Source organism: Heliconius melpomene, chromosome 11, assembly GCF_056956725.1.
Source record: "Heliconius melpomene rosina isolate 202511_hmr_F chromosome 11, ASM5695672v1, whole genome shotgun sequence".
In the NCBI taxonomy this organism is placed as follows: Eukaryota; Metazoa; Arthropoda; class Insecta; order Lepidoptera; family Nymphalidae; genus Heliconius; species Heliconius melpomene.
Window position 1 is genome coordinate 452,931 of NC_140399.1, and position 23,385 is coordinate 476,315.

Below are 23,385 nucleotides of genomic sequence, written 5' to 3' on the forward strand. Positions count from 1 at the left end.
TTTATATTTAAATATTAGTCAAAGTTAAAGAAAAACATATACTTAATCTTAATTTAAGTCTATTAGTTATTAATAAATATAATTTACATGGTTACCGCCATCTGTCGACTAATATAAGAAACAAGATAACGTAACTAGTAACGCCATCTTGTAAAGTATTATGAAACAAAAGGTTAGTTACTATAAGTCATTATTTGAATAAGTGTAAATTATCATATAAATATCGATGAGTATATACTATACTTCGCCACTTTCAATTATATTACATACCTATAAATGAACATAGTTATGATTACAATACAAATTTCTAACAACGTCTACTACAGTATAGAATAACTACAGAGAGTTTTTTAACGTACTCGACATCGTCCGCGTTAAATTAAAGAAAATAAAAAAATACATAAACTTTTTTAAAAAATCTAATCAACTTGTTGTACTTTAATACTTATCTTATAGCATAAGTTTCCTCGCCAACGCCTCCCAAACGGGATCTAACTCTGAAGCGTAATTTTCTTCAAAGATATTTTCATTGTCAACATAAGATCGTCGACGGCCAGACGCAAGGCGCATACTGCGCATCATGGCGGCTGATGTCATACGTTCTGTTTTAAGAAAAAAATATTAACATTATACGCTCTGGTAACGCGGCACCGCGGCGTTGAGATCCGCCACTCAACACGCAATTCCTCAAGGTAGGGAAAGGAATATCTTGGGTCTCAAATACTAGGGTCGCAATACCGGATTATTCTAGCAACACCGATATTTTCGGAACTGACTCGAGATAAATTTGTAATTATTATCGAACATCTTGATATAATTATGTAATAAAATAAAAAGAATAAATTAGATAGCAGGTTTCGGAGAATGATTAAATTAACTTATTTATTAAACAAAACAATTTTAAATATTTCATTAATATTTATTTTATAATTTTAATGAAATAGTTTAATTTGACAACAACGACTACTTTTAAAATCTAGATAACTATATGAATTTCACTCTTTCTGTGCACTTTTGTAATAACGTCTTCTGTTCTATCAGGAATTATTAGTGGCTTTTAGGGTTCCGTATGTTTTAAGGAAAAAAGGAACCCTTATCTTATCACTTTTTTGTCCGTCTATCTGTCTGTCAGTTTTTATCTCATGAACGCTCCCTTGATTTTCTAAAAAAGAGTATTTCTACATTTACTTAAAAAAAGATACGACCATTTATATCGCAAAAAACGCGTATTAAAAATTAACAAAATTAATAAGAGTATTTTCGTTTGACCTACAAGTATGAAATTTGGCAGCTAGTTCAAGTGAGATATCAGATGATGATGGTGTTGACGACGATCAGAAAGGGCTCTGGTTAATACAGAAGATCATTTTATCGATAATTTTATTTTATCTAAAATCCGGGTAAAAGTAAAATTGGCACTCACCGTCCTCGCTGGCCAGCGGGCAGTACTTGATGGTGTGCGCGTAGTCGCCTTGCGCGCCGCAGCGCCGGCAGCGGTAGGCGCGCAGCACGGGGCAGCAAAGGCGGCCGCGCACGCGCAGGCGGTGCGAGCGGTAGTACGACGCGCGCTCGCCGTTGTTCTTGCAGAACTTGCACTCCATCTCCTATTGTATATGCAAAAGAAGAAGTATGGGCGTAGGCCAGGCGAGCCATGCCCACCTCAAAATAATCTAAAATTTCCCCATAAATGTTACTTACAACAAAATTTTCTTTGGATACTTGAATACTGAGAAGCATCAGTTATAGGAAACGCCTAAAGTGTCGTGATATCCTGACCTAAGATTAGTAATGCAATGAGGAGACCAAAACGAAGCCATTTTACCTAGCTAGCTAATGTTAGCTTTTTAAGACAATAACTTTACTTAAAATGATTTGTCACACATACAATAATATCTTTTATTAATTTAATTAATCTGAACTCAGTAATCAATATTAAAGACTGACCTCAGTCTTCTTATTTCTTGTTTCTCCTCGTGTTTGCTCGAGCTCTCTCAGTAGAAAGTAGAGGATTTCGTTGGGCAGAGAACCTAGAACTCGTAGCTGTTCTTCTGTGAGTATATCTTGATAGGTTTGGGTGGGAACTAGTTGAAAACAAATTTATATAATAGAAAATTAGTTTATATAATGTTTATATTTAAAAGACCTTCGCGGCGCAGTGGTGTATGATTCGTTCCCCACTTGGAATGTTCATCATGTGAAGACGGTCCGCCTTTCACGCACCTCTTGAGCGAAACTTAACAAGTTGAGTGGCGGCACACAACGTCGTGATTGAAATGAAAATATTTAATTGAACACATATTTCACGGTTTTTTAGAATTTACCCTCTAAGGGTGCCAATAAGGGGTTGAAAGTTTGTATGGAAAAATCTTTAACCGCCACTGATTTTTATAAAATTTGAAATTGAGACTCTTAAAAATATTTCATAGAACACGTGTTTCATGATTTAGGTATATCGTGCTATTTTAATATAATATAATAAATACAAAAAAAGTATTTTAATTGTATATTTTGTTTATTTAAGCATACCTTGTACAGGTCCTAGTAGTTCAGTGGCAAATCTTGGCAGTCGCACGGAAGGCGTAGCTTCAGGCGCCGGCCATGACTTCTGTCTTAAATAGTGACTCGATGGACCCATGCCTATTAGAGCTTTAAAAATATTTATATAGGATAAGCTAAAACTACTTTTCATTGTGTTGTCTTTACAAGAATGAGCTAATGGTCTATTGTGTTGTACAAAGCAAGCTCTTTCATGTAATACCCATATTAAGTCATTAATCTTACTTTCATTCTTCTGCTGAAATAACCACGTCCGTTACCGTTAACCCTGTTACAGGCAGCAATACACCTTCCCGCATCCATCTCGTATCTTCCATCTCTACTGAACATACTTCCCAAATATACCACCCTCATTCACTTGTTCTAATATCTTACCAGTCAGAAAAACAGTTCAGTTTCAACGTTTACGTTCAGTTTTAACTATGTAAAGAGGAAGTGTATTAATCAGCCCTAAAAGTTCAAAACTAAGAATAATTTAAGCACAAAAATCACTTTCCACACAATGTTGAGATAATAGACTGAACGACGACGGGGCGCTTCACTTATCAAAAAGGGGAAATAAAAATAATTTTAAATATTCAAATATAAATTTCCCCGACTGAAATGATATAGGCAGCCCTTAGCGTTTACACTTTTACAGTCACTCTATCTTATTGCTATTAATATTACATCAGGCTCAAAATCAAACAAATTGATATAGTTCATCTTGCTTAGATATAATAGGTACCTACATTACTTTGGTTTGGCATATCTTTATTATATTTTAATTTATATTTAAAAATGTAAAATTGATTCGCTAATTTAATAAAAGTATATGCTGTATCTAACAAAAGCATGTTCTAAATTGAAAAATAACAAGAAAAAGAAAAGAAAATAAACTTACGATCTCTATTTATTTGTGGAACTTCTTCATCGGGGTCGTAAGGAGAATCCAACCCGTTGAGTCGAAACTCTTGCATTATAGCTTCTATTGAATTTGCTTTTGGGACCACTGCAAATGTAAAGTAAACCATATAACCATCATTATTACGATGCACTCCGTTTCCCGCACGCTGTCTCAATTTTCGAGACATCGCTGCGCTTTGTCTTATTATCAGAGCGAGGAAATGAAAATAATTCATCACGAGTGGGAATCGCGACCACAGTCAAAGCTGTACAAAAAAATATTTAAGCTAAATATTAATTCATATCTACAAAAAATATAACATATACTTACTATTAGAAAAACTAGAAGATCTGCGCCTGCTAGAATCATCAGGTTTAAGTAAATGAGTACGAAAATCTGACCAGGTGTCCTGAAAATTATCAAGTAAATATATACTTAGGAATTACTCTTATTGGTTTAAATTGAAGAGCTGTTTTGTGTTAAATAGTTCGAATACCGGAAAAAGCTGATTTTGGATTTTCGAAAATTTTCGATTTGAGGTCAGTCGTGGTGCATTTGTGGCAAGTAGTGGTAGCTAGCAACAATTTTATTATTTGGGAACATTAAAATATTTTTTAGCTTTCTGAGAAATCTTTTGCTTATAAAAAGATAGGCATATAGTACCTAATGCTAAAATACTGGCAGCTCTAAACTCATTCTAAGCACAATTTCGAACGAAATAAGTGGCGTAAAATCTTTCTCCCTATCTAACACATGGCAGATAATACTTATATTTTATTAGCTTCACGCTGTATCCCGCAAAATAGCCGTTCTCCATTTACCTTCGACTTCTGGAGGCACTGCGTGTTGAATGGCGGAACTCAACGCCGTGCTTTGCCTCGTTACTAAAGCGAGGAAATTAAAATATTCAATATTTTATTTCCTCGAATGGGGATCGAACCCACAACTCACGCTTGTGCCTCAGTGCCTAGAAAAATTGTTTGTTACTTTGCTAATTAACATAATCTCTATTTTAATAAATCAAAATGTTTATGGCGAATTCGAACCTTCATCTGTCTTGTACAAATAGATAATATTCTTAAAAGACTGCAACCAACCAACCAATATCTACGTGAATGAGGTATGCTACGCTTAAACTTAGTGCTCCTGTGACTCGATTGTATCTAATCCGTAATTCTTTTATGGGACAATGTGTACGCTTTTACAATAGGATCCCAGAGAACGTCAGAGAATTTTCTATATCACGATTTTAAAAAATAGTGAAAAGACGTTTGCGTGTTAAAGGTTATTACCAAATTAATTATGTTATAAATGATAACACGCCTTGGAAATGAAATGCTCGTTCTAGTCTGTTTCAAAGGTATCATTGTCACAAATATTTAAATATATATTTGCACACAATAAAAAAAAAAGCACAAATTTACAATAAATTACCTCAAGATATAAAAACATCTAAAAATTTTTATAACGTTAAAAAAAAATTAAAGGACATCTTATAAAAATAAAATAGAATCCAACCCTGTGCTATGACTTCTTCAAATGTGGGTAAACCTAACTTCATTGTAAACGGTCATGGTCGAATATGTTTAAATTATCTCAATATACCCCCTCTTTCACTTACATTTGTTAATTGAGTATTTTATATTGTTTTCTGTTTGTTATTTACCATGTTTTGCTGATTCCAACGCTCACATATGAATTTATTTAAGATAACTCTGTATTTCTCTTTAAGTGAAATGTAATTTCTTTTGACAAATATACCTATAAACTATTTAACCACTAAATTAAAAAAATAATAAGTCCCGCTAAGTTACTTGCGCCGGTTCTTCTCAGGTCTGAGGCACTAACTTTTATGAACTGGTAGTAAATTATTTGACGTTTAAAAAGTAAACCTTGTAACTTTTAATTTTAAATAATAATATTTTAATTTGAATTTGATGGGTACTCAGGAACACTACCAATAAACCAACAGGTTATACACAAAAAATATAAATATTAATTTAACTAACGTTATGCGATGTAAGAAAACAATGTACATTCTTAAATTACCCACATGTTGAAAAATGAAGATAACACACACAAAATAAATAGAAACTATAACCAATACTCACGGTCTCAGAAGAAATTCCATACATATTGTAATTATTCAAACCTACTAAATATTTGAATTATATATTATTACAATTAAGTAATTAAATCAAAATATAAAAATAAGAAAGCGCGTGCGCCGCGTAGCGTCTTACAACAACAATGATCGTCGATTCTCGATTGGTCTATTAGTATTTACTATTTAGTATTTGTTATTTGTAATGGCAACTTTTTATTTAAAAGTATTTTTCGTAAACAATTATGCTGATGTGACATAGAGTATATTTAATGAAGTTATTTTTTTATTTCTAAATAAAAAATAGCCGAATGTAATGATATTATATGTATTATATGTTGAAGTGATAAATATTTTAGTTTTAAGATATATGACTTAAGAATATAAGAATTTTAAGATCAATAAAAAGAGTAAAAAAATATTAAACATTAAAACGTAAACATTTACTAGTAGCTATGCTTTTTATTGAGCTTATAAGTTTTCTAATAACAATTTATTATTGTATATTCAATATAATAACAATGGTATAATATATTACCTTATTCCCGACTGCTAAGGGTTATTTACTTTTATTAAAAAACGTTCTATAAATTAAAAAACACCATTGTTGTCCATAAAATAATTGTAGCAGTCTGATAATGAAACTATTTATTATTTTATTAAATCGTAAGCGTGATTTATATGTGTACATTTATGTAATATAAATCGTGAGTCCAGAGCTTACTTGAAACAGAATGCAATTTTTTAATAGTTTTATATGTCATGAATGGTATAACAAAATCATGCACATTTATTTTTTTTAGTTTTTCAAAAAAATAAATAATGTCCCTTATAAATAATTAGGTATAATATAAAAAATAAAATAAAATAAAATAAATAGTTAGGTATAAATCACTTAAAAAAATTAAAGTTATTCTGTTACTTCTTACTCTGTACGCTCTTGAGCTAGTCTCTCTCTCTGTCTGACCTTACTTTTAAAATGGCGGCAATAACAAACGTATTTAAGTTTCGTGTTACCCTTTGGCGGCAATAACAAGTGTTTAGTGCAAGAATAATCAATAGTGGCGGCTTTATTGATTTCTAAGCAATCTTTTGTTTTAAGGTACCTACTTAACTATAATATTTATACGAATATAACAACGATTTATATTTTGATATAACTGTGAGATCTTTTTCATCTACACGTTTCATATCGCTCCCCGTTACCTATTTTTCGCCATTTAAAAAGAATGTAAAATATAAAAGAGGAACCTTGCTTATTATCCCATTACTGTAAACCATTTGTATCATATTGAATCAATATTTTATACTGATAAATATATTATTACAGAACAGACTAGAACTATTTGAAAAGTGATTCTTACACCGATAGTTTATAACTTTGATAAGTTAGCAAGGGAGCCAAGTATTAGTTTTGAAGCCACTGTGTGTCGAGTGGGGGAACTCAACGCCGCGCTTCGCCTCGACAACAGGAGCGAAGAAATTCCTCAGTGGGTGGGGATCAATCACATTATACAACCTGTCGCGTTTACAATCACACGACTAGCCTCTAGTTATAAACCCATAATTTAAAAAATAAAAACAATGGAAATAAAATTGTTATTTACACTTTATTAGGTTGTCGTAACTTATCAAATAGCGATATTTTAAACTATTTATAACAATCACCTGCCAGAACCAATCTATAACAGTATTCTGGCATGTCACGATTCTCTAAAACATATTATAATAAGATATGTGGTTAAAAATATGTATTTCCTGACAGTTTAAATTATATTGATTGCTTCTATTCATACAAAGTTATGTACATACATCGTTTTTTAAAGATTTTTTATTAAATTGTTAATCTATAATAAATATTACCAAATTTAAATTGGTGTGACTGGACGTGACGGTCGGGGGTTCGATCCCCACTCTGAGAATAAATTATTATTTATGATTATTTTCATTTTGTTCACTAATGCCAAAGCAAACAGCGAGGCGCTCAATACGCAACGTCTCGAAACTTCGGCGGGAAGAGGAAAACGGCGTGTCCTAACTCTTAACACAAGGTGTTCCTGGATAGAGATAGATAGAGATACAACATGACGTGAAATAAATATGCCTGAAAGAATAATTTAGCAATTTATTACAGGTAAGTAATCGTCGTGCTCGTGTCGTCGATTCAACTCCCATGATGGTAAGTGTCATAGCAACAAACATAGATAGTAGTGTTTATTTGATTAATTTAATGATTTTTTTAATATGTGATTTTAAAAATATACTAGCATTGTATTATCCTTGCCTATATAAGCTGTTACTGTGCGAAATAAAAATCTGTTCGCACAATTTTAGTATAAGAGGGTGCAAAGTTTTAGCTTCAAGTCCTACTATACAGGAGTGTAACGCGTTCGACGGACCAATGGTTATTTACGGAGTGCCTCAGTACCTATCAATTTGACCTCATGTGAAAGTTAATATTAACCACTACCTAGTGCATTAGCCAATTGACGACCTATGCTGGAATACCTTTATAATATCAAAATACTCTATAAACATAACCTGATTATAGTACTAGTGAAATATACAGAAACTTGTATAAAAAACCTATTTAAATGTGGTTAATCCCCGTAATAAGAATAATAGTTTTTTACTCTTTCATGATTTCACTACATTTTTTAACATGTCATTGAGCTATCCCTATGAAACTTTGCAGTGAACATTATTATTTTTTTGCTTTCTTTGCAGTTTTGTCTAGTGTATATTACTTACTAAAATAAGGAAAGGATGTCTTATCGCAAAAAATGTTAAATGCTGTGCAACTGTAAACACTACTGTTGTAGGTTCGATTCCACTCGGGGAAAAGAAATATTAAAATGTTTCTTTTTCCTCTCTCTGGCAATGATGCCGGCGTCAGTTCCGCCACTCAACACAATGCCTTGAAAATACGACGAAACGAGTGTCTTAACAGTAGATTCCCAGGTAACACTGGTCCCACTGTCTTCCCTGCCATGTGCGGAATACAGCGTGAAGAAAAAAATATGATAGATAATTAAAAAAAATAAAACCACTAACCACAATTGTACGGCATTTAATACATTAACCATACAAAAACATTATATTTAGTAGGATCTCGTGCAATACTGATGGTTACTACTATTGACAACTACTTATATGCGATTACATATAGAAATGACAAACTAAGCCACACTCGGAAACGTCAATTAGCGTTTGTCATTAAATATTTAATGTTAAATTAATTTTAATCGACGTTAAAGTGTGACGGTTATAACAAAAATATTTACGACAGAAAAGCAACTGTTGCAGTGATAATAACTTAAATAATTCCAGCTTTTCAATCATCATTTATCGACAAAGATGCCAATTTTCAATCATTCTGCATACAAAAAACGATTTAAAGAACAAAATCAAAACAACAGTCGCTCGTAAGTATCACAGGGTACAAGCAACAATGTTTATAACTAATTTACGGCTACAGTAACATTACTACTACAGCAGTATTACTGCACTACTATACTACTATAGTAGCAGTATTTAGTTGGCATCAACAAAGTACTCCTTGGCGGCTTTAGTGTCGGGTTTGATTGTCTTGGCACCGGGCTGCCAGTTGGCGGGGCAGACCTCACCATGTTGGTCGGTGAACTGGAACGCTTGCACCAGCCTTAGGGTTTCTTCTACAGATCTATAATTTAGAAATTATACATTTACTAACAACTTATCCTCCGTGTTATATATAGTACAGTCAAATTATATATAAATTACTAATATATTATCTATTACAGTCTACCTTATAGTATAGCCAAATTATACAATTGATAAAAAATATGCTTACTTATTCAGGGCGTTAATAAAAATGCTGAACAGTAAGGAGATTTTATCGCTTGTACTGTCAATTCTGATATCACAGTCAGACTGTAAGCGATTTTGAGTTTGATTCTCACTTACAAGAAGGATTTTTCTTTTTTTTTTTTTTTTAATTTCCTTACTCTGGTAAGAATAACAACTCATCGTTGAGTTCCACATTCAACACTTAATACTAGGTTCCCTCTGCCTACCCTGCTATATATGGGATATACTATGTCTAATATAAACTGTTAAACAACTTACCGTCCCACAGGCAGATCGTTAACAGTGATCTGCCTCAAGTTTTGCTTGTCATCGATGATGAACAGCCCGCGGAAAGGAATGCCCGACTCCTCGTCAAGGACGCCGTAGTCGCGCGAGATGCGGTGGGACTTGTCGCTAATTATTGGGATGTTCATTGGGCCGAGACCACCTGGGAAATTCAAGGTTTTAATTCACTTAATTTATAAAAACAATTATGAAGTGTGTGTTTTTTAAAACCTTTATACAATCAAATTAAAAGATTGAACCTTTTTATTTTCAGCTTCATGCTTTATCCTATTAAGCTGGGTGTCAGAGGGGGATAATCCGTTCTCTATTATAAGCCCTAATTCGAGACAATGCATGTTATATATACGGAAAAGTCGGAAATTGAAAAATAGTCCCAAGTGGGGTCGAACTCATAACCTTCGTTATAACAGTCAAATGCAGTAAGCCGCGAAATACTTTGGCTAATTACAAGAAGAAATTAAAAATAAAATAATGCGTTAAAATTGTAGTAACACCTAATCGGAATTCAGCTCAAATAGCCTTGAAATTGAATTTAAATAAACACAAAAAATATGGTGTATGGAAATATTTATAAGAACCGTTTAGTTACGTCATACGATATATTGATATACTAGCGGACGCGCGCAGCTTCGCTTGCGTATTTAAGGGTTAATTCTAATAACCCATGAAACATGTGTTCAATGAAATATTTTTAAGAGTCTAAATTTCAAATTTTATAAAAATCGGTGGCGATTTATAGATTTTTCTATACAAACTTTCAACCCCTTATTTGCACCCTTAGGGGGTGAATTCTAGAAAACCATGAAACATGTGTTTAATTATATATGTTTAAGAGTCTGAATTTCAAATTTTATAAAAATTGGTGACGATTTAAAAAAACCTATACAAACTTTCAACCCCTTATTTGCACCCATAGAGGGAGAATTCTAGAAAACGATGAAACACGTGTTCAATTAAATACTTTTAAAAATCTAAATTTCAAATTTTATAAAAATCGGTGCCGATTTAAATTTTTTTCCATACAAACTTTGAACCCCCTTTTCACCCCTTTAGGGTTAAAATTTTTCAAAATCCCTTCTTAGTGGATGTCCAGGTTACGAAAGTAAACATCTGTCCAAATTTCAAGTTTCTACCATCAGCGGTTTCGTCTGCGCGTACGTCTTACCTCAGTCAGTGAGGACAAGTCCTTTTATATATATAGATAATGCAAATTTGGATGCCAATACTGCTTGGATATAAATAATTTATCAACTAGAAAAGATTGATCATCTTAAAACGGCTAAACAATGTTCTTAAATCATAGCTAAGAACATTCCTGATAAGGTGACACACATACAGAAACATATATACAGACATAGACCTAAAACTTATAAAACCCCTCTCTTTTCGTGGGGGTTTAAAGACACTACTCACCCTGTTTACGCGGAGTGTTGATCCAAGCGAGATGAGTGAAGTGTGAGTCGGTGGACGCCGCGATAACCTCGCAACTGATCTTGCGGAACTCATCTGCGCGTTCTGAGAACGCGATTATTTCGGTTGGGCATACGAATGTGCTGAAATAAAATTGAAAAAAATGGTTAGATAATAATTTAACATAAGATATTATTATTTCAAAATATCAAATTTAAAAACGGTTAGTCATGCCGCAGGGGCACAAGCGTGACAATATAAACGCGACAGGTTTAGGTGGGTTCCATTCCCAGGTTCCCTCTGCCTACCCTGCTAGATGCGGGATACAGTGTGAATCTACAAAGAATGTTTAAGTGGGCGAAACAAAGCTATGTTTCGACCAAATTCTTAAGATTTCATTGAAGCAGTTATAAAATAATCTCTTTTTGACGTGATAGCGTTTTATAAATCGATAATCGCCGGCTTCACGCATGACAAAGCGTGACTCATTGTCACGTTTCGCCTGGGCAGAGCGTGCAAGCGGGAGCGTGGAACAAGCGATAGAGAGGCACGATCGGCCTAAGCGTTGGGCTTGTGACCCATTCATTGTTACTTGTAATTGAATAACACATTACTTACGATAAATCTGTGTAATTTAAATAAAAAAATATATTTAAAATAACGAGTGCAAATAAATGAATTTATTGAAAAAAAATGTAATTTTCAACTAACTTAATAATTCAATTCAATTCACGAAAGTATATAATTTTTCATTGCAACTACAATTCTCTTTTTCAATGTTTTTATGAGATTATAACGTAAAATTATCGGTCGTAGACAGATTTTACAGACAACCAGTTTTTACATGTACCTACTGTACGCGTGAGTTAACTAAGTTCGTGTATTATCAATAACGCAACAAGACTTAGATTAGGATAAAGTTAGATAAAACGTTATAATACATTTCTAATCATTATTCATCAAATAAAAGATAAAGGATTTAAATTATCACGGTTTTTACGGCTGATTGACAAGTGACAAGCAAATGCACATTTGTATTATTTAATAAACATACCTACTATACTTGTATATATTTAAAATCATAAACCTGAAGGGTTTGGTTGGGCTTGAGACCAGTAACAGGGCTGAAGCTACTGTAATCGCTACAGGTTCGATTTCCACTTGAGAAAATGGAGTATTTAATTTTATTTTCAGCGTCCCGGTAGGCACAGCGCGGCGTTGATTTCCTCCACACATCCCATATTGAGAAACGGAAGTGTCTTAATGAGACCGCTTAACACTAAGTTTCCAGGTTCGCTCTGCCTACCCAGCTACGTGCGGGGTACAGCGGGAAACTAAAAAAGAGTTTACTTGAATCCGCTGATCTCAAGAACCTATCAGTTCCAATTGAATTGAAAAAATATTTTTAGTGTTGCATATTCTATCTATCGATGAAGACTTATACTATAATAATCTGATATAAGCCAATAAGCCTAAGCTATCGTATCGATGTGACCCACTGTACCTACGGTCAGAGTGACCTCGGTAAGTTAGAATGTGTCATACACAACTCTTAGTTATTTCCATTTATTTGTCAACGAGGACGAAGCAAGTCGGTTACAAATTGAAGTTTAAAATATACTTATATTAATTAAATATACTCTCTATGGCATACTCGTATATAAGATTTGATATAATACGTTTATATATATAAAAGTCGATTAATAAGTGAAAAAAAAAAGATTATGGAAATTAAAAGAATGCATCATATGTAGTTATATTTTTCTGTTTATTCAGTTCGATACAAGCAAATGTTTATATTTCTTTAATATTTCCATTAACATAGACCACTGACTAATCCGTTAAAGCGTTCTTCCAACCTTCAAGGTATCTAAATTGGTGTATCGAGTGATGTATCCCAATTTTTTTATACCCACAAAATATGGACCCCCAAGAATGTAGATAAAAAAAACTAAAGTTTATCAACATTTTAGATATATATCAGTTTACACAATTTATCTCTCCACTTGTAAGATGAGGATATCTCGGATTATTATTTATCGATGTACAGCGGTGGCAGTGACAGTCGTTATGGTCGTATTGTATTCTTCGACGACGACGTCCCCCCCTTTGCCTCGTTACCAAAGTAAAAAAATGAGAATATTAAATATTTCGTTCCCCCGAGTGGAAATCAAACCCACAACCGTCACGTTTGTGTCTTGTGCTTCTACGCCACTACTTCCTAAATTTAATTTATTTAAATAAGTAATTTAACTTTCTATATACAATTTAAAAACAAATTACCACTTTATTCGGGTTAATGAATAGATTACGATTAATTAAAGTGAATTTTAATTTTACCTTGAGAAAAAAAACCAATAACTGGTTATAGCTGCCTTTAGAAAGGTTAAAGTAACCAATTAAAATAGTAAAATTTGTAAATTATTATTTATTTTGTCCGTCCGTTCATCTGGCATTAGGATGTATCCCATGAATGGACATAATTATAAAATAGTATAAGAAAGAACTAAAAAACTTAATAAAATAAATATTTGAAGGAGGGCGTGACTTTCTTGCTTGTTTTTTATAGAAAATGGTACGGGACCCTTTATGCGCGAGTCCTCCTCGCACTTGGCTGTTTTTTTAAATATTTAGTGATATATCATTAAATATTATAAACGTAATATTTAGTGATATATATATATATATATATATATATATATAATAAATAAAGTTTCTTTCAATGAATTTAAAGACACAATCATAGATTTTCAATTTTTATAACAAGACATTAATTGCGCAACGATAGCATTTAGAGCGTGACTTAATAATTTGAAGGGACCTCACTAAGAGCCTTCACATAATCACGATAAGCGTATTGGAAAAATAATACTCGGGCAAATGTCTATGTCTAAAAGATTAAAGTTTTTACCCTCCCGAGAAAAAAAGTAAAACTAACAATATTGTTTGTTACAATGCCTTTTATTTTAGTTTTAGTATTTTACCAATAGCGGTATTGTCCCACTCACGTTAAAACTACTGATAGGATTTAAATGAAATCACAGAATATAGCTATATGAGATATACATATTCTGTAAAATTTGGCTACAATATAAGTTTAAGCGGGCGAAACCGCATGTGGCTCGGTACTAAGTAATAAATGTTTGTAAAATAAGCAGAAAGCGAAAAAGAAATTGATGTATAATTAATAATTAAAGCACTGATAATCATCGTCGGATGATAGGTGACCCAAATTTTCGAGATGAGGACGAAACGTACACATACACACAACAGTTAGATCTAGATCTCATCTTTTAGATCCGAATATATGGATATTTCCATATATTGCATAATATATGGAATTGCACAATAAAATCAAAAAGTTTCTTATATAGAAACGTGATTTAGAAAATGTACAGTATTCGCGCAATGAATAGAGCCACCCACATAAAAAAGACAAACACCGAAACATAAAGAAGGGAAGTATTATATTCTGAAGTATCTCATTTGGCCGTCTTGGCACAGTTGTACACACGATGTATCTACATACCTAAGAGGTCTGACGCGGGTTTGTTTACGGCACGGGGATATTATTTGCAATGGCCACCCGAGTATTTGTGACAATTTTGTAGAGGAAGTTTGGGGGCCCAGTATAGATTCTCTAGAAAAACGTAAACGGTTCTCGGCTTTTTATGGTTTTTTTTTATATTGCATATCACATGGCGTAACTTTACGCAGCGCTTTGTTCAATTTATATATTCCCCACTTGTATACCCACTTAAAAGAATTGCAAAAACATTTTCAAAATGGAAATTATATAAAATGGATCCATTTTAACCGAACTAAAAAAACGTAAAAAATCTGATTTGAGTTTGACATGTATAGTATAATCTATCCAAAGCACGTGTGCTAACATTTGTAAGTACACGTAAGTTAGTGTGTTTTTCTACAAATTTCTCGGATATTAGTATGGCTATACTGAGATGGTCCTTTTTTATTATGTAAAGTATAATTAAAGGGAGAGAATAGCTTAAAAATCAACAAAATTCGGCTAAGTTTTTGAAGTATAAGTATCCACATTTTGCAAACACCACCTATGTAATTGTAGTCGGTTTAATATTTGACTAACACCTACACCTGAAACCGAGTTATGAGTAAAAAAATCGCATATATAAAAAAATAACTTACAAGTCCAAGGGATAGAAGAACAGCACAACATATTTGCCCTTGTAGTCTGAGAGAGCTACGTCTTTGAACTCGCCGTTGACCACCGCGGTGGTTTTGAACTGGGGCGCCGGTTTAGTTAGTTGGAGGGGCATTTTGTTGAAGCTGGAATTAAAATATTACTTATATTAGTATACAGCTGTATATAGATAGAGTCACAGTCAAGTCACGGCATTACGCCGTTATTTAAGTCCCCAAAATACAACAAAACAGAGTAAAATTATCTAACCGTTTTATGTCACTTCCCTTTATAAAAAACAAATTCTACTACGTATTTATAATTTAGTTCAAGTAAATCCAAATCACTTATATCGATAGTATCAAAGGTTACCGCTACAAAATACTGATATAAAATTATCTAAACTAAAATTTACTATATAACGTCAATAAAGTTGATTATGTACACAATACTTATATTATTTATAATATTAATAATAATTCATTCATAATATTATTTTTCTGTGACTACTAATATTATAAAGATGGAGAGGTAGTTTAGTTGAACGAGCTACTCTCGGGAACTACTGGTTCAATTTCAAAAATTGTTTTTATGTAGGACCGTCCTACAGCGTCCAATGTACTTACAATCTACTTATCTCGAGTACTTAGAATTTTTCATGTATCGACTCTTAGGCCCGTATTTATAAAAAGCTGTCATAAATTTTATTTCAATAAAAATGGCATCTCAAGATCGATTTCAGATTTGAGAGCGGTTTATAAATACAGATCTTAGTTATTTTCATTTGACCACACGGTCGACGCGGCATATATGTAGTGCTTGTATTATATTATGACATATTTTATAATTAATAGTATATTAACATAGCGTTCAGACGTACTCGAGGACAGTACACGTTAGCTATATATCATTAAATCCCAGCGGAAAAAATGTTTATATTTTAATTAAATTAAAAATAAATTGCAAGTTTTTAACCTAATTAAGTTCATGCATCGGCAAAGATAATCTAAAAACAATTACTTGCACAGTGTGTAACAAATACTTAATTACAGGAGCTTCACGTTTTTTCTGGCATAGCAGAGAAGGCAGGCACTTTCCGCCCAATTTATAAAATATTGGAGAATTTTCTTAATATTTTTTTTAGCTTATTGCTGTATCCCGCCAAAATATAGGTTTTACATTAATAATTTAATTATTACAAAACATAATATCAATTTAAATACATATTAAGCTCATATTTCATATCTGAATAGTGCATAATATAGTAATAATCATAAAATTAACGCGGAGACACGTTTGTCGCTGTGTTATCTGTCAACAATCTGTTAATCTGTAATTATCACTTTGGTTTTAACACTTTAAATGTTATTATAATTTCATCAAAATAATAATTCAATACTACCACCATCGCACTACGAAGAGTGTTTCTTTGCCTTAAAAATTCAGCGGAAATTGGGAACGGAAGTAAAATAATGGGAACGGTTTTTCCTCTGTCAACCCCTGCTATGTGCGGCATACGTAGTGAAGCTAAAAAATATTTATAAAATGGACGGAATGTCCAAACCCTAGGTTCCCTCTGTTTGGGGGATACAGTATAAAACTGATTTATGTGTAATGTTATTAAATAATCAGGATTATAAATTTAAAGAATTTGTGTAAAAATTAAAACGTAAAATAGAATGAATGGAAGTTGGCAGAAAACCTAATGAGTTGCTGAACTCAACTCCGCGGTTTTTTACCAGAGCGGGGAAATGTAAATTAATAATTCCGTGAGCAGGCATCGAACTCTCGACCACCATGTTTACAGTCATACTATCCCACTCAGCCCCAGTAGATCTGAATTCGATTTAACTTATATACATATCTAAAAATAAGCTGTAATGAAATGTATCATACTAAAGACCAGTATCAACGGTGACGAATAACTAACCCAAAATCATTATCATTATCCTCAAAAGTTCTCAACAAATATACATTATGTTTAATTTTCCCAGTGAGTTTCCATATATCGCCTAGTAAATTCGTTCCATAATAGAAATACTCCGTTAGACAGCCATTGTTAAACATGTTCGTTAGCGTCACTTCGAGGTTAGACACCCTGAGAAAAAGTAATCCTCATTTCCACTATACATATACAATAAATAATTACTTTAATCTTTAGAAAGTAAGTAAAGAAATTATAATTTTACTCAGGACTTAAGACGAAAGCTTAATAATAATTGAAAATATTATTCAGTATTATATTTAGAGTTGTACTTGAACTCGTATTTATAGCATTTCAATATTAGAAGATTGGTTGAAAAGTGTCTGATTGTACACGCGATTGTTGCACGGTGTTGAGTTTCGCAATTCGCAATAATTACAATAAAGTTATCAGTGAGGCCACTGGAGTCGTGGTAACTGTAAACTCGATAGGTTGCTAACTCAATTCCGAATTGAGCAAATAAATACTGAATAATTTGAAACCATCCGACTGGTAACGAGGCAAAACGGGGCGTTGAGCTCCGCCACTCAACAAGCAATGCCTCCAGAATTCGGCGGAAAGTGCAGAGCGGAAGTGTCTTAATGGGAACAGCGTCTCTTAGCATTACCACCACCACTATAGTCTAGGATCACTAGGATCCCAAGTTCCCTCTGCTTACCCTGCTATATAAATATAATAAAATTACATTATTACACATGTACGATAAAGCAATGTACAATACAATATAGATTGTTGATATGTAGATAATTATTACGTTCACAGATTAGATAGCTAACAACTATTGCGTTAGGTGATTTGTCAATTCTTATTAAGTAACAGCGACCCGTTCGCGGATTCGCCCGCTTCAACTAGGTAGATAATTAATGAATATTATTTACTAATCTGCATTACTTTCATTTTCTAATAATAATATAATTCTAAGAACAATATCTTTAACTATATTGAATAGTAATTTCTTCGAATAACATTCCTTAGAAGGGTATAATTTGTTTATTTAAAAACACATGAAATAAAATTATTGTATTTGTTAAGCGAAGCTTAGCAAATATAACAGTAAAAATTGCAATTAAATCAGTTAAGCCGTTTTTGAGATTAGCGGGAGCAAACGCACAGACAAAATTAAAAAAAAAATCATTGTTTTTGATTCTATTAGGTACGTCACTAAACGACATTTTTTTTATTGTCATTGATGTACAGATACCGATCCGTCACATTTAATTGGAAGTATAGATTAACTTATTGCATGACAATGATTTATTGATAAATATTTTTTGGCCTATTGTAAAATATTCGAAGTTAGCCATTTGCACATACGTATTATGTGAAACAATTGGTTGTTATTACTTAATTATTAATACTTAGTTATTTCGAAATAAAACATTTCACGTCAATCTCATATTATTATATGCATATCCGACATTTGGGATCCTTTTTGTCTATATTTCTGTAGATTTAATTGTCTGTATGATTGCGCAAATCAATCAAAATGTTTTCAAAGAAAGCATAGAGAGAGAGTCTGTTGTTACAATTCTCCGTGAAATAATATGAATCCGTTTAAATAAAAGTTACATATGAAGAAAATATTCTTTACAAATCAAAATATTGACAAGAGAATTAACTCACGACTATAATAGACTCCCGCATAGCAGGTTGGGTAGGGAGCCTAGTGTTAAGACATTCCGTTCCAGCCTGTTGTTTGGGGGAATTAAGCGCCGTGCTTTGTCATTATTTCCAAAACAAGGAAGTGTCGGCGCTAGAGGCATTTTTCTATGAAGAAAAAAATTCCGTATGTCAAATAGAAATCGATCGAGTATCGTGTAAATTTGACCTTACAAGTAATTGACGTGGAAAAAATCAATAAACGAAACATATTTAATTTATATTTCTTATTATTGTGCAATACCCAATAATGGAATTAAAGAACAATAGACGTTATTATTTCTGATTTTATTTAGTTTCATCAGACTAAATACTTAGAACATAATTATCTCGGTTAAACTCCATAATATTTTATTCTTTTATTTTATAATGAAAATGACGTATAATAAAATTTAAGAAACATAGGAAACTGTGATATCACTAGGCACTCTCTACTTTGGAGTACAAAAACTGAAAAAACGAATTAAATAAAAGTCTAATTACCCATACTGTATACTTCATTATAATTGTAACCCAAAAGGTTATCTTAAAAAAACAAATCGAAAAAAAAACCTTTTACATATCAACAAAAATAACATGAGTAATAAAATTAAAATGTAATTCACCTACAATCAAAACTTACACAATCATATGAAATGAGTTTCCGCAAACTACTCTCCTCAGTAATTAAAAAACTCGCATAGTTTAACATATATGTATGTATTTATTTAATTACACTACGTAACCGGGAAAATTTAGTGTTAAGACACTTCCGTCTCCCACTTTTCGCGAATTCTGCAAGAATTGCCTGTTGAGTGGCGGAACTGAACGCCGCGCTGTGCCTCGTTGCCAGAGCGAGGCAAGGAAAATAGTAAATATTTCATTTCCTGTAATGGGAATCGAACGCACCTGTCGCGTTTACGGTCGCACGCGCGTTTAGTTTCTAGGGTCTAGGGTCCCAGGTTCCCTGTGCCTACTCTCCTAAGTCCGTAATAAAGATAAAAAACAAATATAATAATTATGTAAATTCCACACTGTCTTGCCAAAGTAAAGGAATAAGTGTAATGAATTCCCACAAGGTAGAATCAAACCCATAAGCCACACATTTACAGTATAACACTATTCCACTAAGCCGCAATGGGTTTAGCCAAGTCCCTTGCTTAATATGAAGTGGAATATCATAAGGTAAACACTAATATAACAAGTATTTCCTCAAGTGTCATTTGTGTATGCATGTATTACATTCCTTCTGTTATATCCCTGTTGCATTGTTATGTAATGAATTAGTTTTATTTAGGCACCATAATAAAACAAAACGGTGTTGAGTTGCACCATTCCACACACAATATCTAAATTATATAATACACTAAGAAAACTACTGATTTATAGCAATATTGAAATTATAAATACAACTGCTAATTACTACATATTACTAGCCTTTACTATTAGAGACATCAATTAGCATTTAACTGGTATTAAATCAACATAATACATAAGTGGGGAACAGCGTGTGAAGTATGAAGCTAATTTATGATTTTCATAAATAACATTGTTATATAGCTTCAAAATCCCACATAGCAGGGCAGGCAGAGGGACCTAGTCCTAGACCTACATTATACCAATTTAATAACAATTAAATTCTAATTTTTTTATGTGATTGCAGCTCTAAATAAATAAATATAACCAAACCGAATAATGAGTATGTTATCTAAAAAATCTAAATAAATTCAATTAAATTTTTAACTAAAATCCAAAAGTATTATTTTTATAATAAATTTAAAACGGGAACCTTAAAGAAAATGGTCTCATCATAGGCATTAAATGCTTAGGCTGTACAAGATCCATGCTATCTACTTCATCACCGCGGCAGTAGCACTTGTGTTCCATTGACATTGTTACTTGAGATTTATTATCTGTTTTATTTATTAAATAAAATAAAAAGTAAAATTATGCTATAAATATAATTATATTTCAATATTATTACTAATGTCAATCACAATAATTATATGTGTTACTCCATATAATAAACATTCTTATTCTTTATAAGAATATTTTAAAGGAATCGTTAAAATGAAGTCAATAATTAATAGAATGATTAGGAATAAAAATTTATGTTATTCCCAATCATTCTATTACTAAAAAACTATAAATAAAACTGATTATGATAGAATAGTCATTTACTGTTTAATGCTTTATCATGCACAAGGAACATGACTGGGTGATAAAAAAACCGCTAGAGATAAACATGCAAAATTAGTTAGAAATGACTGCAATATCATTGTAGTTCAACAAAAATAATTTTAATTTTGAAAACGAAATATATTACAAGTATTTAATTATATATAGGTAATTGTAATGTTTTTGTAATAGTAATCATAAACCAAAAACTTAGCACCATCACCAGATTACTAAATCAGAAAAAAATCTCGAAGCTTATTTCATTAAAATAGCGTTAAATAGTAAAAATATAATATTATATTAACATATTATATTTATTTATATGTACCGCATCTACCCCCCAATACGTGCAATTACTAACCTGTCAATTAGTAACTTTTTACAGACATTCTGATTTATTTCGTTGTCGGATTCACTCCGCTCTCTTTTCCTATTCTCTTGCATCATGTTAACCTTTGACCCTACATTACAATTTACCATGAAACAGCGGCAACGGTAAAAAGTTACTGAATAAACGTGATACCTTTCAAAATGTGATGATTTAAAAGTGGGTAATAAAATATTAAATATACCATTAACTATTTAAAACATAAATGTCGGTAATTATATTGAATAACGGTTTTTTACCTCTATGTAGTAACAGTTACCGCCACGAAACGGCATTGCTATTTTTCTAGATGAATCTTATACAATTTTAACAAGACAATAGGATAGTCTAATACAAAAATTAAATAATATATTCTCTGCCATATGTATAGCGTCGCGGTTAATAAAATTTGCTTAACAATAGTATAATAAATAATATTTATACTTACATGTAAAAATAAAACAGAAATGTGAATTAATTACAGCAAACCGCTGGTGACGGCGTGAAAATGACAAATGAATGAACACCGGTTAAATTATAATTTTAATGCCGATTGCCGGTGAAGGGAATGGTCTAATGTTGCCAGTTTTATGTCTTTGCTTAATACATTGAAAAGTATAGGCTATTTCGTATTTATTGAATACTTATTTATTATGTGAAGATTTTTTTTTTACTTGTGTATGCTATTTTAAATATTACGTAGAAATTTTACAGTTTCATCGTTTATTCATTTAATTATAGATATTTCAGTTATAATGAAAAAAAAAATCGTATATGACTTTTATTAAAAGTAAATGAACCAAGAAAGTAAACTTAAAACATGAAAAAAATTTAAATACTTAAAATTAATTTCATGTTTTAAAAATGTATTTAAATTTTGTATAAAATTAAGGAATTAATTGTGCAACCATGGACTTATCTATTTATATATTTTCTGGAGAGGGCCTGGCCTAGTTTTGCACTAATAATATGTTCATGTGCATGGTGATGTTCGTGTTGAAATTTTTTGTTAGTAAAATTTCAGGTGTTGGCAACATGCTATTCTGGGGTGAGCATGGACCAGTCAGCCTCTTCCTCTATCTGTGCCCATGTCTACAACTCTTCTATACTGTACTACTCTTCCGTTCGGAGAAAAAATTGTACTCATTTTTTTCTATCATAAAGCAATTTAATTATTGTTATTGTTATTATTACTTACTACAAAATTTATGATTCTTAAACTAGTCGCGATTATTGCACAATTTATAATTTTGTTACGTTTCTCGGGAAAATGGAGATATGAACTGGCAGCCCGACAGCCGAAATACGTAAAATTGAAACTCCCACAGATAAAATAACATAAGGTACAGTATTAAAGGTTATTAATAAAACAAAGCTATTTTATTATATATATTTTTAAATATTTAAATATTAAATAACATTTATATTTTGGTTAAAATACAATTTAATATTGTGGACAGCCACAATGGCTCAGATTTTATCAACATCTTAATACGTAGTAGTTAGAGCAATATTTTATAGATGGCGCTTATAATATTGTTCTAAATTACGAAATTAGATTTTAAAACAAACGCTTTTTGAATATTTCTTAAGAAAAACAATAATCTAAAGTACTTTTTAATATTATCAAAAAAACCTGAAGTCGTCGTGGCGCATGGTACAAGCGAGCGATTGTAAACGAGCCGCATATAAAGAAATCACAGGTTCGATGCTCACTTGAAGAATGAAAAAGTTAATATTTACATTACCTCGCTCTCATAAAAAGGCAAAACGTGGCGAGGATGGATGTTTGTTTCACTTTCGCGCAAAAACTAAATACTGTAAGTACTGTAAGTACTGTAAGTACTGTAAATACGGCTAGTACTTTCGCGCAAAAACTACTAACCGTATTTACATGAAACTTTACAGTACCTATAGCAAATACATACATCAGATTAATACGTAGGCTACAATAGATGTAAAGATT

The 23,385-nt window shown here is 32.0% G+C and overlaps 2 protein-coding genes across 7 annotated transcripts; both read right to left on the reverse strand.

Annotated features, from left to right (window-relative positions):
* Positions 1 to 337: 337 nt before the first annotated feature.
* Positions 338 to 5,736, reverse strand: LOC146534232 (nanos homolog 1-like). 4 transcript variants are annotated; one of them, XM_085193738.1, is made up of 7 exons: positions 5,554 to 5,736; positions 3,773 to 3,851; positions 3,440 to 3,547; positions 2,527 to 2,637; positions 1,945 to 2,081; positions 1,424 to 1,604; positions 338 to 602 (listed from the first exon to the last, which is right to left on the reverse strand). In XM_085193738.1, the coding sequence occupies exons 1-7, from the start codon at positions 5,575 to 5,577 to the stop codon at positions 451 to 453; spliced, it is 792 nt and encodes a 263-aa protein (XP_085049864.1). In that variant the 5' UTR covers positions 5,578 to 5,736; the 3' UTR covers positions 338 to 450. The 4 variants fall into 4 exon arrangements, with proteins under 4 accessions (XP_085049864.1, XP_085049863.1, XP_085049865.1 ...); XM_085193737.1 differs by having other exon boundaries at positions 2,527 to 2,646; positions 5,554 to 5,732; XM_085193739.1 differs by lacking the exon at positions 5,554 to 5,736 and adding an exon at positions 5,109 to 5,457 and having other exon boundaries at positions 2,527 to 2,646.
* A 2,864-nt stretch (positions 5,737 to 8,600) lies between these two features.
* On the reverse strand, positions 8,601 to 22,023 carry Prx2 (Peroxiredoxin 2). Of its 3 annotated transcripts, none has more exons than XM_085193742.1 (6): positions 21,868 to 21,986; positions 21,414 to 21,513; positions 15,258 to 15,398; positions 11,094 to 11,233; positions 9,654 to 9,822; positions 8,601 to 9,228 (listed from the first exon to the last, which is right to left on the reverse strand). In XM_085193742.1, exons 2-6 carry the CDS (start codon positions 21,497 to 21,499, stop codon positions 9,081 to 9,083), a joined length of 684 nt encoding a protein of 227 aa, XP_085049868.1. In that variant the 5' UTR covers positions 21,500 to 21,513; positions 21,868 to 21,986; the 3' UTR covers positions 8,601 to 9,080. The 3 variants fall into 3 exon arrangements, with proteins under 3 accessions (XP_085049868.1, XP_085049867.1, XP_085049869.1); XM_085193741.1 differs by lacking the exon at positions 21,414 to 21,513 and adding an exon at positions 20,664 to 20,787 and having other exon boundaries at positions 21,868 to 21,957; XM_085193743.1 differs by lacking the exon at positions 21,414 to 21,513 and having other exon boundaries at positions 21,868 to 22,023.
* Positions 22,024 to 23,385: the final 1,362 nt, after the last annotated feature.

Bases quoted from the DNA above. Each gene is read 5' to 3' on its own strand.
- LOC146534232 (XM_085193737.1), bottom strand. From the start codon at position 5,577: ATGTATGGAATTTCTTCTGAGACC. The intron at 3,548-3,772 runs GTAAGTATATGT...TTACATTTGCAG, and splicing joins ATCTTCTAGTTTTTCTAATA to TGGTCCCAAAAGCAAATTCA. The intron at 1,605-1,944 runs GTCAGTCTTTAA...CATATACAATAG, and splicing joins CAAGAAATAAGAAGACTGAG to GAGATGGAGTGCAAGTTCTG.
- Prx2 (XM_085193741.1), bottom strand. From the start codon at position 20,767: ATGTCAATGGAACACAAGTGCTACTGCCGCGGTGATGAAGTAGATAGC. The intron at 15,399-20,663 runs GTTCCCGTTTTA...TTTTAATTCCAG, and splicing joins ATGAGACCATTTTCTTTAAG to CTTCAACAAAATGCCCCTCC. The intron at 9,823-11,093 runs GTGAGTAGTGTC...TGAATTTCCCAG, and splicing joins CAACACTCCGCGTAAACAGG to GTGGTCTCGGCCCAATGAAC.